The 18,964-nt window shown below is 33.3% G+C and overlaps 3 protein-coding genes across 3 annotated transcripts; 1 reads left to right on the forward strand and 2 right to left on the reverse strand.

Moving 5' to 3' along the window:
• Positions 1–6,902: 6,902 nt before the first annotated feature.
• On the forward strand, positions 6,903–8,258 carry LOC131655464 (probable indole-3-pyruvate monooxygenase YUCCA10). The gene is made up of 3 exons (XM_058925331.1): positions 6,903–7,514; positions 7,626–7,985; positions 8,082–8,258. Exons 1-3 carry the CDS (start codon positions 6,903–6,905, stop codon positions 8,256–8,258), a joined length of 1,149 nt encoding a protein of 382 aa, XP_058781314.1.
• An 8,474-nt stretch (positions 8,259–16,732) lies between these two features.
• LOC131655465 (uncharacterized) lies at positions 16,733–18,185 on the reverse strand. Its single transcript, XM_058925332.1, has 4 exons — positions 18,098–18,185; positions 17,709–17,999; positions 17,527–17,628; positions 16,733–17,411 (listed from the first exon to the last, which is right to left on the reverse strand). The coding sequence occupies exons 2-4, from the start codon at positions 17,913–17,915 to the stop codon at positions 16,818–16,820; spliced, it is 903 nt and encodes a 300-aa protein (XP_058781315.1). The 5' UTR covers positions 17,916–17,999; positions 18,098–18,185; the 3' UTR covers positions 16,733–16,817.
• A 55-nt stretch (positions 18,186–18,240) lies between these two features.
• LOC131657903 (uncharacterized) lies at positions 18,241–18,858 on the reverse strand. Its single transcript, XM_058927253.1, has one exon. The coding sequence runs from the start codon at positions 18,856–18,858 to the stop codon at positions 18,241–18,243; it is 618 nt and encodes a 205-aa protein (XP_058783236.1).
• Between the last annotated feature and the right edge of the window lie 106 nt (positions 18,859–18,964).

The raw sequence follows: 18,964 nt of genomic DNA on the forward strand, positions 1-18,964 counted from the left end.
TTACAATTATTTATTTTATCGAAAGTTCGAGTTTTCATAATTTTATTCGTAATTGTTTTATTGTTATTTAAAATTCAATATTATTTTTTAAATGATCCTTTTATCAATTGAATAATTAGGATCACATCCAATAATTATTTAGTTGATGTTTTGGTTCGAACTCTCGATTTTTCTCCGTAACTTTGGTATTATTTCAATTAGTTTATTATTTTATTAACCAAGGTTAATTTGTGCCCTAATCAGGGTTTACGAAGATCACACCTACACTGAAAAATATTTTTTGTGCACTTTTCAGGATTATTATCAGACATCTTCCGACTACGCGCCACGCCTATTACGAAGCTAAGTCCCGATTTAATCCTTATTTAAATATTTGTTATTTTATTGAAATTTAGGGTTTGCCTTCAAATATAATGAACTCCGCCTACACTCACTTCCTTTTCTGTGCCAATTTTTCAGGGTTAACCTCGAGGCCACCCCCGAACTCAGTTTTTATTTAAAAGGTTTTTCCTGTTCTTTTAGCCTTTCTGATATTTGGATAAAATAAAAGTCGGTGGCGACTCTTGCTATCCGCGACATTTCGATAAAAAGTCAGTTCACCGTATTACAATATGTCATGCGCCTTGATAGGTTCGCTCATGTCTTCGCGGTAGAAGCAATCATCGACAATAAATCGTGGTATCATGACATCGAGAACATTCTTCAAAGACAAGAGTACCCTATTGGGACATCAAAGAAAGATCGAAAAAATTTGAGGAAGTTAGTTGGCAGATTCTTCCTAAATGAAGATGTTTTGCATAAGAGAAACTTCGACATGGTTCTGCTCAGATGCGTTGATAGAAACGAAGCAGACATGCTCATGAGAGAAATAAATGAAGGTTCCTTTGGTACTCACTCCAACGGACACACCATGACAAGAAAAATAGTGAGAGCAGGATATTATTGGCTGACCATGGATTCAGATTGCTACCAATATGCCAAGAGGTGTCACAAATGTCAAATCTACGCTGATAGAATTCACGTGCCACCAGCCCTTCTTAACATCCTCTCTTCCCCGTGGCCTTTCTCTATGTGGGGAATCGACACGATCAAAATGATCGAGCCAAAAGCTTTGAATGAACATCGCTTCATCTTGGTAGCAACAGACTATTTCACCAAGTGGGTCGAAGCAGCTTCATATACAAACATATCCAGACAGGTTGTGGTCAGGTTCATCAAAAACCATATCATCGGTCATTACGGAATTCCTAGCAGGATAATCATTGACAATGGGTCAAATTTAAACAACAAAATGATGAAGGAACTTTGTGAAGAGTTCAAGATTGAACATCACAACTCGTCTCCTTACAGACCCAAGATGAATGGAGCTGTAAAAGCAGCTAACAAAAATATCAAGAAGATCATTTAGAAGATGGTCGTCACTTACAAAGATTGGCATGAAATGCTCCCATTTTCTCTTCATGGACACCATACATCTGTCCGTACCTCAACAAGAGCAACTCCTTTCTCCCTTGTTAATGGCATGGAGGCAGTCCTCCCCGTAGAGGTTCAAATCCCATCAGTGAGAGTCTTGATGAAGGCAAAATTAACAGAAGCTGAGTGGTGTCAAAACAGATTCGATGAGTTGAATTTAATCGAAGAAAAGATAATCACATCTTTATGCCATGGACAACTATACCAGCAAATAATGAAGAAAGCTTTTGATAAAAAGGTTCGACCACGTGCGATCAAAGAAGGCGACCTTGTGCTAAAAAAGATTCAGCCTTTCCTCACAGATTCTAGGGGCAAATGGACTCCTAATTATGACGGTCCGTATGTGGTCAAGAGAGCTTTCTCGGGAGGTGCTTTAATACTCATGACTATGTATGGAGAATAACTCACTCGTCCTATAAACATCGACGCAGTCAAGAAATACTTTGCCTAAACAATCAAAAGAACAACTCGCTAGGTTGAAAACTCATAAAGAGCTACTTAGGAAAAAAAAGAGCGTCTCGATGGATCAAAAACCCGAAAGGGCGATCCAGACAAAAGTTAGAGACATAAAAAAAATTAATCATCCTGGTAGATTTAAAACCCGAGAGGGGTAATCTACGCAAAAGTTAGGGATATATGGCAAGTAACTGCGTTCATACAGACTTAATCATCCAGAAAATCCATCGCAGAGCATTCATCATCAGTAGGTCATCTTCTACGAAGCTCGAATACAACAAAACTCAAAAATTAAAGGGAAGCATAACGGTCGTAACGTTTCAATATGGCCATTTTCCCTTAAATTACCAATTTCCAATTTTGTAAATACTCCATGGAATCACGCCGTTCGCTGATTACCATTTCATATAAATAACAAATTGAGCCATGTGCCTTCTTAGTTGCAATCGTGTTTATTCAGTCTCTTAAAATAGCATATTTAAAGTCTGATAGTCATTTTTCATGAAACAAACTTTTTCAAAATTAAGTGAGTTTACTTGCAAAAATAAAAGGTGGTATTTCTTTCTAAGATTTGTGAATAATAGGAAGAACACCAACACTTGCTCCAAAAATGGTCGAGACTCGAGGGATTTAAATTCCTCAAAAAGATCACTTTGCGAACGTCTCCCGATCACGGATCTTCACTTCAACTCATTTTAATTCACTTCGACAATGGAAACCGGTAGCCAGGTATCCCTAATGGAGTGCAATCTTCACCTTTCAAGAGGAAGCATCTTCTGATCAACAAAAGAAGACTCAAGCCGTATAACAAGGATTTCACGTCCACGGAAACTCCTTCCACATTTCATAATCATTTTTGTCACCATAGACATAACATTCATTCATGCTTCACGTATTTATCATAAGTCTGCATAGTCAGCATAGTCTAGTCAGGTCTTGGTCATCTCATCACCTAAACCACATGGGCCACATGAGGGAATTCCCAACAGAATTTCTTTCAAAGACAAATAGGCGTTACCCATTCAGTAAAAATCTCCATCTAACGTCACCAGTGAAGTCGCCAGCCAAGTCAAAATGGCAATCCTAACCAGGCACTGTTTCTACAAGACGAAATTACCCGCCACGGTCAACAAATGACCGTCTTATTACATCCCAGGGACTTCTCCAGCGAATCCCGGCCACAAAATCGATGAATGGCAGTTTTCCTTCAAAGACAGTTCATCCACTTTCACACTAAGTCGATGAATGGCAGTTTTCCTCTGAAGACAGTTTTTCCACTTACATCTAAGCCGATGAATTGCAGTTTTTCTCCGAAAATAGTTCTTCAGCTTCCCCACCAAGTCCACGAATGGCAGTTTTCTCCTAAAAACAATTCGTCCAATTTCAAAATTCAATCAACTAATGACAGTTTTCTCCAAAAGACAGTTCGTCCACTTTCAAAAATTCAATCAAACGAATGGCAGTTTTCTCCCGAAAAAGAGTTTGCCCGCTTTCTCAGCGAGAGTCCCCATTGAGTCGATGTATGGGAGTTTTCTTCCGAAGAAAGTTTGTCCACTTTCAAATTCAGACATTAGCACCTCGAAATTGTGCGACGTCAGTTGGCATCTCCCGGCAGATCCTGGCGAGAAGTCTGATGAAGAATCAGAACTTTGGAAATTTTCTCTTTATCTGAGATATCGTCCAAAGAAAATAAGACCAGTTTCACGATTTAGAGATCCGAAATAAGGGGAAGTTTATTTCAAAGATAACAGAGACTAGTTTCACGATTTGGAAATCCGAAACAAGGGGAGGTTTATGTCAAAGATAATTGAGACCAGTTTCGTGATTGGAAATCCGAAACAAGGGGGGGTTTGTGTCAAAGATAATTGAGACCAGTTTCGCTATTGGAAATCCGAAACAAGGGGAGGTTTATTTACTTTTTTCCCTAAGTAAAACTACTAAGTTAAAAAGAGATGGGAAATCATGTTTTGAATTGCCATACAGTCATCTTTCATCACAACATCCTTTGTAGTTTCCAAATTCTGCATCACGTCATCGTCACTGCGACATCTCAGGAGAGAGCTCCAAAATTGGGCATTCTTTTGTATTTAAGTTTCTCGCATTCAGCAGAGACCAAGATGTCAATCTTCATTCATCCCGACAGGAGAAACTTAAATTGGGGCATCTGTCATACCCTAATTTTTGACCCCCCTGAGAAGTCACATTTCAACTACTCCATCTACTCAAAGCAGATACCCAAAGCAGTCACTTGTTCACCAAGTACTCAAACTAGGGTTTCAAGTCAAGAAGTTCAAACAAGGGATCAATCAAAGATGGAAATGATCCTCAACACCATCATAGGACTCAAGATGTGTCATTCATCCACCTATGATTTCCAATCTTAAGGCATCAAGCCTCAAGTCCACCAAGGTAACCAGATTAGGGTTTTTGAGCCTATTAAGGACTGAAATCAAGGCTTTCATTTCAGAATACTCACAAAGCTTCAAAGCATGATCCAAAAAGCCCAAACATCCTCAAATGATTCCTACATCAATATCTAATACAAGATGTACTTCAATTCCAGTTCAACAACTTCTAGTTTCATCTGATCCACAATTAGGGTTTTTGACTTAATTCACCTGGAGAGTTGACTATTGATCAAGGCATGGCTCCATGTCTTAAAACATGATTCAAGGGTCTTCAATTAAACAATATAATCCACTCACATCATTCATTTGAAGAGAAGAGCTTGGTTCATTTGAAATCTCGAAGATTACAATTCATTTGGAAATCACCTTTGACTTTTTGGAATTTTGGTCAACTATGGACTTTTGAGGATCAAAATCATCAACATATGATTATTAAATTCATTTGATCAAAGAAATTCAAGAAAATCAATCAAAGATCAAAAAGTCAACAAAAGTCAAAGTTGGAAATTTCAAAGGGTGTTTAAACAACAATCCCTTTCTAAAACCAAGGGTGTTCAAACAAACCTCATTTCTGTCACATTATTTATAACTTCCCACCCTCAAACAACAATCACTTCATCTCTATATACTATTTCCGATCGCTTTCGAGATCTAAAACTCTTATGAAAAACAAAAAAAACAAAAAAATTCAGTCAAATTTGAGAAGACTTTAATGTATGATTTTACACTTAGCATAATAACAACATAAAAAATAAAAAATGGTAAAAAAAAATGCGAAGAGTAAATCCCCTCACCACCAAAGAAAAATTGTCAACTCAAAGAAAAATTATCATTAAGTTCAACACTGAAATCTATAAATTATCTTTAAACCGTGACATCTAATTCATTTTTGAAGCATTTCACATTAAATATCATCACATTAAAAGAAATAGTTTTTCAAATTTCTACTACAAATATGTATATCTCTATTGTATATCATATTTTAATGCAAGTTTACTCAAACAATTTCAATTGGTCAGTGTGACTGGAAATCATTTCAGTTATAATATCAACATATATTTCCCATCAATTTAATTTATAAATTGAATAATATGTATAATTTGAAAAGAAAAAAAAAGAACATAATTAAGAGTAATGAAAAATATGCAGTCTAAATAATTTTAAAATGTAATTTTGACTGACATGAAAAACGATAAATTACACTAAAATTAATAATAATCTTGATATTATTTTTAGAGTATTGTTTTTTTAATACATATTTGACACAACATTTTCAGTATAATGCTATGTTTTAGAATTCTAACCAGCATAAATTTAATCAAATTATTAGATTAATGGATTATTGATCAGATCAATAAGTTATTTGTCGATCCACGTGACTCTGATTTATACAAATAAAAAATAAAAATATTTATAAAATAGATTTCTTAACGTAATTTTATGATTGTAAATTTTTTAAAAAAACTATAAAATTATTCATGCCAATAAATTGAATAACAATCTTACATAAAAAATTTATTTCCAAACGTAACAAGTTTTAAATATTCTTAGAAATCAAAATCTAAAAATAATTTTAATACATATTAAAAAATATATAAACTTAAATAAGATATATAAATACATCAATATATATTTTTAAAAAATTTTAAGTAAGGGAGGAGAAACATTTTTGTGTTTCTTTCAAATATTTTTTGGCAAAATACCCTTTTTGGTCCCTTATGTTAACTTCGGGGTTCATTTTGGTCCCTTAACTTCAAAAAGTGTCACATTGGTCCCTTAACTCTTCAAAAGGTGTCATTTTAGTCCTTTTTGTCACATTAGCGACGGAAAAACTCAAAAATTGGTCGCTATTTTCGTCGCTAATATGACAAAAAGGACTAAAATGATACCTTTTGAAGAGTTAAGAGACCAATATGACACTTTTTGAAGTTAAGGGACCAAAATGAACCTTGAGGTTAACATAAGGGACCAAAAAGGGTATTTTGCCATATTTTTTTTATTGTTTTTACTCCACCCAAAAATATATTGTTTGGATGAATTAAAAATATACATATAAAGATCAATCTTTTAATTTAAGAAATTCACCGTTTCATTAATCTAATTAGTGAACCAGAATAATTACAAATATGATCATATGCTGTTATTGGATTGTCGGACCAATTTCCGGTCTAACCGATTTAATTCAGATTTTAAAACACTGGAATCATTGAATATGTTCAATATGATTTTACCATGAATAGAAATCTAGATGAATAAACATTGTAATCTTATCACCTTATTTTATACCATTTTTAAGATGTAGAATACACTGCATTGAGAGGGAGAAAAACATGAATATACACGTTTTTCATATAGAAAGTTTTGAAAAGAAAAAACATATAGTAATTATCTGAATACACGGTCAAACCAAAATATTATGAACAAATTTTTTATTTTTACATTCATGTACCGATGCGCCAAAACCTATTCTTAACCTTCCACCAGTGCTTATAAATTCTACAAGTTCTAGTTGAATAAAAACATTGAAGATACTTAGATCCTAGATCCTAGATTATTATCAACAATATGCAAGAATTCACTGTTGTAATTGTTGGTGGTGGGCCTTCTGGCCTAGCAATTTCAGCTTTACTAAGTCAAAACTCCATTTCTCACGTCATACTTGAAAAAGAGGAGTGCAATGCTTCTCTTTGGAGAAAAAATGCTTATGATCGTTTGAACCTCCACTTAGCTAGTGAATTTTGCTCTTTACCCCTCATGCCACATCCATCCTCTAGCCCAACATACCTAACCAAAGACCAATTTCTTCAATACATAGATAAATATGTTGATCATTTTGACATAAAACCTCGTTATTACCGTGTCGTTGAGTCTGCTAAGTATGATGAAGTTAAAAACAAATGGGTTATTGAAGCAAAAAACACCATCGAAGGTACATTAGAAGTTTATGGGGCAAAGTTTCTTGTGGTTGCCTCTGGTGAAAATAGTGAAGGTTTTATTCCTAATGTGTCTGGATTAGGACAATTTGAAGGAGATGTGGTACACTCCAAGAACTACAAATCTGGTTCAAAATATAAATCAAAAGATGTTTTGGTTGTTGGGTGTGGTAACTCAGGAATGGAGATTGCATATGATCTCCATAACTGGGGTGCTAACACTTCCATTGTTATTCGAAATCCGGTAAAGACATTTCTTTATTTACTTTTTTCATGCAACTTAGGTCCAATAATAGTTTAATGAAAAATAAATGTGTTGTTATAATATTAATAGCTTAATAAATTTTTTGTGTAGCTTCATGTCTTCACCAGAGATATGATTCGTTTAGGGATGCGCTTGGTGCAATATATTCCTGTTTATATAGTGGATACAATCATTACACTACAAGCAAAATTCAAATATGGCGATCTCTCCAAATACGGGATTTATCGTCCTAAAGAAGGACCTTTGTATCTCAAAAACACTACTGGAAAATCTGCCGTTATTGATGTTGGAACCATTGAAAAAATTAAGGAAGGAGCTATAAAGGTTGTTCCTTCAGATATAAAGAAAATTGTGAAGAAAAATATTATCTTTGAAAACAATGTGGAGAAAGAGTTTGATGCAATTATTTTTGCTACCGGTTACAAAAGTGTAGCTAATGGATGGCTAAAGGTACAATTTTGTTTTTTCTTCTTTGAATTTTATTCTTTATTTTCTCAAACTCTTTGTAATTATAAACTGTTTGATTATTTTTTTATTTTTTTGAAGGATTATAAATATGCTCTTAATGAAAAGGGATTTCCTAAAAATCCTTTTCCAAAACATTGGAAGGGAGATCATGGATTGTACTGTGCTGGACTTGCAAGAAAAGGTTTGTTTGGAGTCAAAAAGGATGCTGAGGCAATTGCTGAAGACATCAACCAAACTTTTAAGTTGAAAAATTAATTAGTATTATGCATTGAATAAGTCGTGTATGCCCTTTTAGTTTCTACATTAATTAATGAAATCTAGATTGAGAATTAAATAATGAGTTGTGTTGTTATCTAGTTATAACAAGTTCTTAGAATCTATATTATGTAATGAATCTCTTCTAGAATACTATCATTCAATGAACACATTGTATTTTCCATTTCTCATATATATAAATATCATTATTCTCTTGTTAATAAAATTTAACCCTTTAGTTGTAAAGAAGAATTAAAAACTTCAAAACAAACACAATTGAAATGTGATATGTGTTAGGTTAAATTCTATTTGCATCTTAATATTAAGACTTTCACAACTCTATGAATTTCTATCAAACAATAACAAAACATACCCAGATCCATGATGTCAATTTCTGTTCGGTTCTTGATTCTTTATTGATTTTTTCTCTCCACTCTTCATTTTTCTTTTATGTATCTTTGATTATAAAGATACTAATATTTTGTTTTATGGGAAAGAAAATTCTTATGTATGCGTTATATTCCTTTGATTCCTATTTTCTAAGCAAAATATTAATAAGCATATTCCCAACAATCATGAAGGAAGATGAGAGAGGTTTGAATTTTATTTTTAATTTCAAAATAAAAATTCCATTGGCTAAACTATCATTACGCCCAAACAATCATCACATTAGGTCACGTTTCATTTAAAGTCAAATCATTATTCACATGAGTCAAATATAATATATTTATTTAATAATCCAACAGTCTCCCACTTGACTCATATGACAACTTTGATGTTTCAATATTATACCATGATTGTGAACCATTCATTGAAAGCATCAAGTTATTATCTTTAAAGAACTCAAATGGTTAGATAATGGCGGTCACAAGTTATTAATCAACTTGATTCCTTCCATGTGTCATGGATCAACCCAATTCAAATGACTCTAGGAGATACAATAATGATTATTTTTTGTATCTTTAAAGATATCCTTGTCATGACATATTAACAATAACATATATAACATAATAAGGATAACAAAACTAAGTAGAAAAATAACCTTAATTAAATTCACAAGTGCCAAACAATACGAACATTAAATCTTACATGTACTCATTTTCCTTGTAACTACCTAAGAACCTTCTTTGCATCTTTCCTATGATCCATTCAAAGATTACTTTGATATCAGCCCAACATACCAACAAAAAACTGATATTTGGCCAGTACATGTTTAGGAATACATCAAGCTCTTGACCTCTGATGCATAAGGAATATACTGTGTTTTTCATTCTAATTCATTTCTGGGACATTGATTTTGACTAAATTTGTCCCTTTTCTAAATAGGAACTATATATGCTACGAATTTATCAATTTTGTGCTTGAGCAAGGAGGTGCTTGGGATAGTCACCTTCCCCTAATAGAATTTACATATAATAGTTACCATTCTAGTATTGGAATGGAACCTTTCGAAGCGTTGTACGGTCGAAAGTGTAGAACTCCATTGTGTTGGTCTGAATCTGGAGAGAGTGTAGTGCTTGGACCTGAAATTTTTCAACAAACAACCGAGAAAGTGAAGTTAATTCAGGAAAAGATGAAGGCTTCACAGAGTATACAAAAGAGTTACCACGACAAGAGAAGAAAGGATCTTGAGTTTGATGAAGGAGATCATTTGTTTTTGAGAGTCACTCCAGTGACCGGTGTTGGAAGGGCATTGAAATCGAAAAAGCTAACATCTTGCTTTATTGGCCCGTATCAAATTTCAGAAAGAGTGGGAGTTGTTGCTTATTGAGTGGCTCTGCCGCCTAATCTGTCGAATTTGCATGATGTATTCCACATCTCACAATTTCGGAAATACATCTCGGATTCGTCTCATGTGATTCCGATGGATGATATACAAGTACGGGACAACCTTACAGTTGCGACGTTACCGGTAAGGATTGAGGACCGTGAAGTGAAGAAGCTGAGGGGAAAGGATATATCCCTCGTGAAGGTAGTTTGGGAAGGAGCTACCGGTGAAAGCATGACATGGGAATTAGAAATCTCGATGCGAGATGTAACACCCTAGTTTTATTAAATTTTTTTTAATTAGGTTTATGTAGTGTTTTATAATTGTTTGTGTGATTTAATTGTGGTTTGAGTGGTAATTATTTAATTATGTGCTAATAAGTTAGTATAGCTAATTAAGTAGAATGATAGAATTTTATTAGAATTAAATAATGGGGCTCAAGTGAGATAGAAAAACTTAATTGGATGGGTTAAGCCCAATAAGGAGTTAGAGGTAATAGTAGAGTTTTGACTCATAACCTAAAATTAGAAGATAGAAAGAAGAGAGAAAGAAGAGAGGAGAAGAACAAAGGGGATTTTGTAGATTTTTTTCAAGAAGGTGGATTTTGCTAGAGGTAAGGGTTAGAATCCAAGTTCTTGTGGAATGTATGATTGAGTAATTTTTGTGTGATTGTGTGTTTCTCTTCTATTATTCCATTTTCATGAAAACCTAGAAATTGTATGATTTAGGTCATTTTCCATTAAATTGTATGATTAAACTTGGTTTTAATGATGTATGTTGTTTAATAATGATAAATGCTGGTTCTATATGATATTTATTGATGTTTGGAAGTGATGGGAATTAGTGAATTGTGAGTCTCGCAGTTCTGCACCTTGATGTGTTTTTCTATGAAATTGTAAGTCCGCTTAGCGAGCATCCAGCGGAGTCAAAAGGCATAAGCGCGCTTCAAGCGACCTATGTCAGAAGCTTTTTGCTTTTGCAGCTCCTCTTAGCGGGCTAGGTCCGCTTATCGGGCTGCCTTTTATTTCCAAACTTTGAATTGTTGTATCTTTTGATCCGCAACTCGTTTTTATGTGTCGTTTGAAGTGTATTGAAGCTTGAATAACTGTTTATATGCTAGAATATGAGTGATTGGCACTTGTTTGCATAATTATGAATGTTACTTGAGAAATGACATGTAATTATGCAATTATGTTATGGATTATTATGTGGCATAATTGCTCATGAATTATTTGATTGATTGCTAAATGCTAATTGATTGGTGGAGATTGGATTTATGTCGTGTTTTGTGATGTTGTGCAAAGTTGTAAAGATATGATTGTGTAGTTTAAGAGATAGTGTGATCGTCTTAAATGCATGAGTCTTGATTGGTTGCAAATGTACATAAGCTTGGGTCTTTGAAAGTGGAAATGTTGGGTAATCTCGCAAAGATTATTTACTTGTCCTGAATCTAACGCCGAATGGAGCTTTGAGGTGGTTATCTAGTCTGTAGAGAATGACAATCGGCTTGCTGGAAACGATAACTTTAGGGATCCAAATGTATATCGCATAGAGTCGCACGCGTCGGTGTGAGATGTATTTGGTGTGAAATTGCAATGTGTGTTGTGTGGAATTGATTATTTGCTAAGTGAAACTTGAATTGTTTAATGATAAACTTAGTAGTTGTGGTGTGAATGTGAAAACATGATGTTGTGAACGAGATGACTTTATGAAATGTATGCTTGTTTATATTGTGCATTTATCATTTCATGCTTTCTATGATAATTTGAATTCTCACCTTTCTGTTTGAATGTTGCCCTTTGTTAGTAACGTGCAGGTTCCGAAGATTAGTTTGCGTGTGGATTTAGCCGGAGAGAGTCTCGATTATTCGGTGATTCTAGGTAGTGTGTCAATGCTATGGTTATGTAACACGGGTTGGATTTAGGAGTATTTGAACTCATGTTTTTATCTTGGAACTGTAATATGATATAGGTTTCTTAAACTTTTTTGGATGAGGCCTTAGTGCCAAATATTTTGGATTTGAGGTGATGACATGTTACGGATAACATGTGAGATATGATCATGGTATGGGACATGAATCATTTTATGGAAATCATGAGTATTTGTTATTTTTCGCTGCGAATGCATATTTTGTTAACTTAGACTAAATGAATTGTGTTACTTTGATAACCAAATGAATTTGTATTATTGATAAAATGCGATGTTGGTTTTTAAAAGCTTTTTGTTTTTGTAAACGTCGTTGTGACGCCCCTTGTTTATATGCATATTTACTATGTATTTTTATTTAATTATTAATATTTGGGGTATTAGAAAGGGGTGTTACACGGGAGTCTTATCCAGGATTGTTTGAACGGGGTAATTTTCGAGGACGAAAATATTGTAAGTGGGGGAGAGTTGTAACGCCTTATTTTATTTAAATTGATTTTCTATTTTTTTATTATACGGTAATGTGAAGTATATGTGTTGTTAAGTGTTTTGATGTGTTGGGTACCCTTAGAATGGGGTAGTTACCTTAGAAAAGGGTAGATGTAAGAGTAGAGGAAGTTAGGTGACCACTAGTATTATTCGATTAACGATTAGGAGAATTAAATGAAAAATTAGCAATGGTTAAATATTAGTTGGATATTTAATTAATTAATGGGAACACTTTATTATTAGAGAATAATAGTAATTTAAATAGTAATAATTTGTGTAGATATGTGAAGGACATAATAGTAATCTTAAGTGGTTAAGTGAGGGCATAAGGGGGAATGTCTTATAAGGGCCATAATTGGGAAAACAAGGAAGAGTGAAAACATAATTTTGCTGAACCTATCGTAGAATTGAGAAGGAGAGAGAAAAGGCTATGGCATAGAGGAAGAAGAAGAGAAAGCAATTGAACCTGAAGGAGAGGAATCTTCGCTGAAGAAATTACTAAGGTAAGGGTGGGATTCCAACCTTCTAATAGGTGGTATAGTTGTGGGTATGTGGGGATAATCATAGGTTAGGTTTCTATGAGGAAGTTTTAATAAGAGATTAGCCAATGATAGTTAAAATTGATTAATTGTTGAAATACTATTGTGTGAATTGATGTGTGTGTTATGTGCAATTGGATAGTCTTAGAACACTGTTATTAGACTTGTAAAATGAAGAATTAAAAGATATGTTGAATTGGTGTGAATTTGGTGAATGAAATAGAGTAAAATGCTGTCAAAACTGATATTTTTTATTCAGGGTACGCTGTAATCGGGTAACAGCCATGCTGTAACCGATTACAGCGTGGTAAAATAGACAATCTGGGCACTTTTGGGTGCTGTAACCGGGTAACAGCTCTGCTGTAACCGATTACAATAGAGTGTGAATAATAGCGAATGCAATGACGGTAACGCGTAATCAGGTAACAGCCCTGTTGTAACCGGTTACACCTGACAAGTTTCAAAAAAATTAATAACTTTTGATCCAGAAATTCGATTTAGGTGTTGTTTCGACCCTAGCGAAGCTAAAAATATTTCCTAACTAATGAAACTGGGTTAAGAACCTTTTGAGAAAAACTCTAAAAATGTGTAGTCTGGCGTTCGTTATAAACTGATATTTAAGAGTACCGTAACGAGTATCCGATGTTTGATTGTGTTGATTGACATGTGTAAATGGTGAATGAATGTTGTTGCATTATGATATTGATTGATATTTCTTAATGACGTTGTTGTTGGCCAAATTGGCACTTTGTAGAGAGCTTATGATCTGGGAATTGTATATTAAGTTGTTGCATTGTCGAAGTTACATGCATTATTCGGTGAAGGCTTATGCCTTGGTGTTGGCTTGAATTGGCATATTGTTGAGGGCTTATGCCCTGTTGTTGAAGGCTTACGCCTTGTTATTGTCCATTATTTATATTTTGAAGAGGGCTTATGCCCTGATGGTACCACATGCATGGCGTCGAGTCAGTGTCATAACACGAAGGTGTTTGTTGCATGATGATTGAATGTGCTTGTGTATGTGTTGTATATGAGGATTAATGAATGTGATATAAACCGCTGATGTAAGAATTTAATTAATACTTATGAGATATATATATTGCATAGTTACCATTATATGATTTATTAGATTTTTGTGATATCTCACCCTTTCTGTTTGAATGATACCTCTACGTGGGTAACTTGCAGGTGACAAGGATTAGAGTAGCCGAGGTATGAAGCGTCGCCTAGTATCGCGTAGATAGAGTCGGGTCGTGCTCTGATACGTAACACTGGGGATGAACGCTTGTTTGTTTTATGTTATGAATTTTTTATTTTGAAGATTTTGAAATTGATGAGCACCCTTCTGACTATGTTGGGAAGATGTTATTTTAAATTGCATGAGCTGATGGTTTATGGTGTTGATTTATTTCCGCCGTATTAATGAAAAGGAGTTGAATTCTATGTTTGCTTTTATGTCGGTTCATCTGGATTATATGTGTTATGCATCTTTGAATTAAAATATGAGCAATATTTGTATGATGTTCGATGTAGCATCCCATTTGTTAATGATTGTTATGTTGTAATTACTCTGATTGTTTATTTAATCACGCGATGGGGAAATGGGGTGTTACATCAATCATAGTCCCAGCGGCTGGCATGAAGAGATTTAGTGGCTAACCCAACTTACAAAGAAAGGCCCCCGAGCTCGTGTATTACAAATGGTGACAACGAAAACTATTTACGAACTTTCGAAAATGAGGAATAATAGAAGTTCAATGAGGTCGACACCACAAATATAGGAAAAAAACATTATAGACACCATAGTTTATAGAGGATGGAAGAATAAGAAGATTAGGAAACATATAGCTACCCTAATGATGGGAGATTGTTAGTTTTTTTTTTTGTTAATTTTGGTCATTTAGTCTTTAAGAACACTATTTGAGTGGCTGGGTCCACTCTGGATCGCTTGTATAAACTAATTTTTTGAATTAATCAAAGTATATTTGTTAAAAAAAAAAATTGTATATGGTATTTGTAAATATTTGATTTTTAATTAATTGCAACCATCAATAATGATTTTAAGTAAAATGGAATAATGTCTCAAATCTTTTGAGGTTATGAGGAATAATATGGTGCAAAAATTAATTGACATTTTAAATTAAGAATAAGAATTAATTTCTAAAGACCAATAATTATTAACAATAATACTTAATAAATATAATAACAGATTATTTTTAAATGAGGATCATAAAAATAAAAATTCATTACGACAAGAAACTATTAAAACAATTATCAATACGATATTTTTAATAATTATATATTAAAATAATTTTTGTAATAGATCATTGTGGCCATAAAAACTTTATACAGATAAAATAAATAATTTTAAAATATGGTCTCAACTAATTTCTTTTATATCTCATGTGGGTTTTATATATATATATATATATATATATATATATATATATATATATATATATATATATATATATATATATATATATATATATATATATATATATATATATATATATATATATATATATATATATATATATATATGGTGAATTCTTATCTACCCAACTCAAAAAGTTGGGTAAGATTACCTCCTTTGTAAAATGCTTTGAAAACAACTAACATGTGTAGTATTTTAATAAATAATTAAATGTATTAAATGAAATGGAATCATGTGATTGGTTGGAGGTACACTACCCAACTTTTTGTGATAGGTAGAGAAGTTGTCATATATATATATATATATATATATATATATATATATATATATATATATATATATATATATATATATATATATATATATATATATATATATATATAGGGAGCGTATCCGGTGAGAACTGATATCTTTTATGAGAAATGAGAACTATTAATATCAATCATCAGATTCAATTAACGCTTAAGATTTAATAATTTCACATAAGGAGCACTTTATTGAATCTTTTCTATTATGTTTAATATTTTTTCATAAAAATATAATCTTACCAAAAATGCTTTTCAATATGCTATTTATTTTTACCATAAATATATAAAATTTAACTTTTCCATGATATATCGTACAATTTTTTTAACTCTCTTGATCCTTTATATCTATTGCAAAATAAAATCATATTTTTTTTATTGTTATGGAATTCTAATATTATTATTCACTACAAGAAATACTGCATTTTGCCAGGGGTTAAACCCCTCACTAAAGGCAAAAACCCCTCACAAATGCACAATTTGCGAGGGGACAGCTTCCCTAGCAAAACAGGGGGTCGCAAATCCATTACCGAGGGGATAAACACTTCGCTAATTTGCCAGGGGTTACCCCCTCGCTAAATGCAAACTCAAAAATCTGCTCTGCAGGCTACAGCAATAGGCACCAGCTAGCAGTCTGCACATGGGCAGACTGCGTCAGATATTTTGCTTGGGGATTAGCCCCTCGCAAAATGCAGGATAAATTTTTTTGCTTGGGGACTAGCCCCTCGCAAATTGTTTATATTTAAAAAAAAAATAGTTTTCAACGTCGTACATAGTAATATATATATATATATATATATATATATATATATATATATATATATATATATATATATATATATATATATATATATATATATATATATATATATATATATATATATAATTATAATATAATTTAAATTAAAATATATATATATATATATAATAATTTAAATTAAAACAAAATTATTATAATACATATAATAATTAATATTTAAGCAAATATATTAAAAATTAAACTCCATACAAAATTACAATAATATTTAAAAATAAGTTCAAAATAATTAACACAAATTGTTCAATACAAATTAAAATAAACTTAAATATGTAAATTTAATTATTCCCCCCATCTTGTTCCTCCTCTTCTTCATCAGCTCCTCCATATCCACTAGTTCCTCCAAATCCACCACCACTCATATTTTGTGAAGCAAAAAACTGATCAAACCTTTGTGACCGCTCATTTGCAATTCGCATTGCTTCTTGATATTCCTGTGTCTGCCTCCTCATTTCTTCCTGAAATTCTCTCCTCATTTCTTCCCGTAATTCTCTTTCTCTTCTTTGCATTTCCTCCTGCATCTCTAATTGTTTTCTCTTCATCTCTTCAATTTCCAAATTTCTTGCTGCTACTTGTTGTGCTGCCTCAGTATTTGCCAAGTTTCTCACAGTTTCAAGCATTTCGGCGGTTAATATAGGTGGAGTGGATGATCCTTCTCCATCAGCATATCTCATTTTGAAATCTCTACTACGCCGCTTGATATTTTTGGAATACCCTCCAGTACAATACACTCTCCCATTTTTCTTCTTTCCACCTGAAACCTTATACCAAGTCTGAAAACCAAGACTGGGGTCAACAGGATACCCCGGTGGTGGTTCGGGTATTTCAGGATGCTCTGACAACTTTATGGCAAGTTCTTTATCAAAATTCTCCTATAAAAAAATTAAATGATATCATGATTCAAATAAACTATTACATATAAAAGAAATAAAACTATGTACATATAAAAGAAATAAATAAAATATATTTGATATAAAAGTAACTTACTTGAGTGATTTTTGCGCGCTCGTCAATAAACTCTCCATTTCTCTTGAGATGAGTCTCCATGTGGAGCTCATTAAGAAGTGGAGTTCTGCCTAATTCTTCACGCTAAATAAGTAAAAAAAATTAATTATACATAATGAAACATTTAAATAATAGTTTAATAAAAAATTTATAAATTTATGTACCATCCTTCGCGCAACTTCAGTCACACTAATACTTCCCGCTGCATAGTTGCAGCCACCAACTTCAGATGCTCTATTTTTCTTTGCCTGCTCAGATATTTCCTTAAACTTATCAGAATTCCAATGATCAATAAGCTGTGGGAATATATCTTCTCCTATCCAACGTGGACGTGTCCCTTTTGCTTCCCATTTAAGTCTAACATTCCTCATGGTATCAGAAAATCGAGCAGCACATTTTGTGTGAAAGTTTTCTTTAATCGCGGCCTCATCTCTAACATCCCAAACACAACGCTCCTACATTGTTGTATGAATTTAAAAATATTAGATAAAGTAGAATCATGAATATCACAAAAATTAAAAAGGAAATGTCAAAATGAATAAGTAAATTATACCTGAAATGCCTGAAACCATTTTTCCCTCTCATCTTCATCTACAGCTCCATAAGACGCCCAAAATTGTGTGTACTTCTCTTTTATAATATTTGTTATGATTAAATAAAACTCATATTTAAAATATAATATAAAAACACAAAAACTTACGATCCTGCATCGGGATAAATGCTTAGTCTGCCCTCATGATACTTAATTTTTTGAGTCGTATTTTTTTTCAAAATACGCTTCCTCTTTGTTTGCTCCTTAGCACTAGTATCTCCAGGAGCGCTGGTATCTCCAGGAGCACTGGTATCTCCAGGAGCACTGGTATCATCCTCTGAAGGAATGGGTAATGGCATGCTAGATCCACCTGTCTCTATATGCATGGGTAATGGCATGCTACCAGATCCACCTGTCCCCATATGCAAGGGTAATGGCATGCTACCAGATCCACCTGTCCCCATATGCATGGGTAATGGCATGCTTGATCCACCTGTCTCTGTAGGAAAATATGTGGGGTAAGAGTATCCAGGAGGACAAAAAAAACCTGATCCAGGGGGCATGGATAGTAATCCAGTGAAAGATCCAGACATGGGCGGTGTAGGATGCATAGGCGGTGTAGGATGCATAGGCGGTGTAGGATGCATAGGCGGTGGAGTAGAGCGTGGAGTAGAGCGTGGCATAGGAACGAACATATCTGAGTTAGGAACCTCCTCTACAATGAATCTAGTGCGACGAGGCTTTAGTTGACCCTTACCTTTTTCATCTTTTTTGGGTGGCATCTTTTCCTGTTACACAAGATAATATTTGAAAGATAATTGCACAAGATAATATTATCAAGTTAATATTACATAAGATGATATTTGAAAGTTAATATATTACACAAGA

The sequence above is a fragment of the Vicia villosa genome, linkage group LG3 (assembly GCF_029867415.1).
Source record: "Vicia villosa cultivar HV-30 ecotype Madison, WI linkage group LG3, Vvil1.0, whole genome shotgun sequence".
Lineage (NCBI taxonomy): Eukaryota > Viridiplantae > Streptophyta > Magnoliopsida > Fabales > Fabaceae > Vicia > Vicia villosa.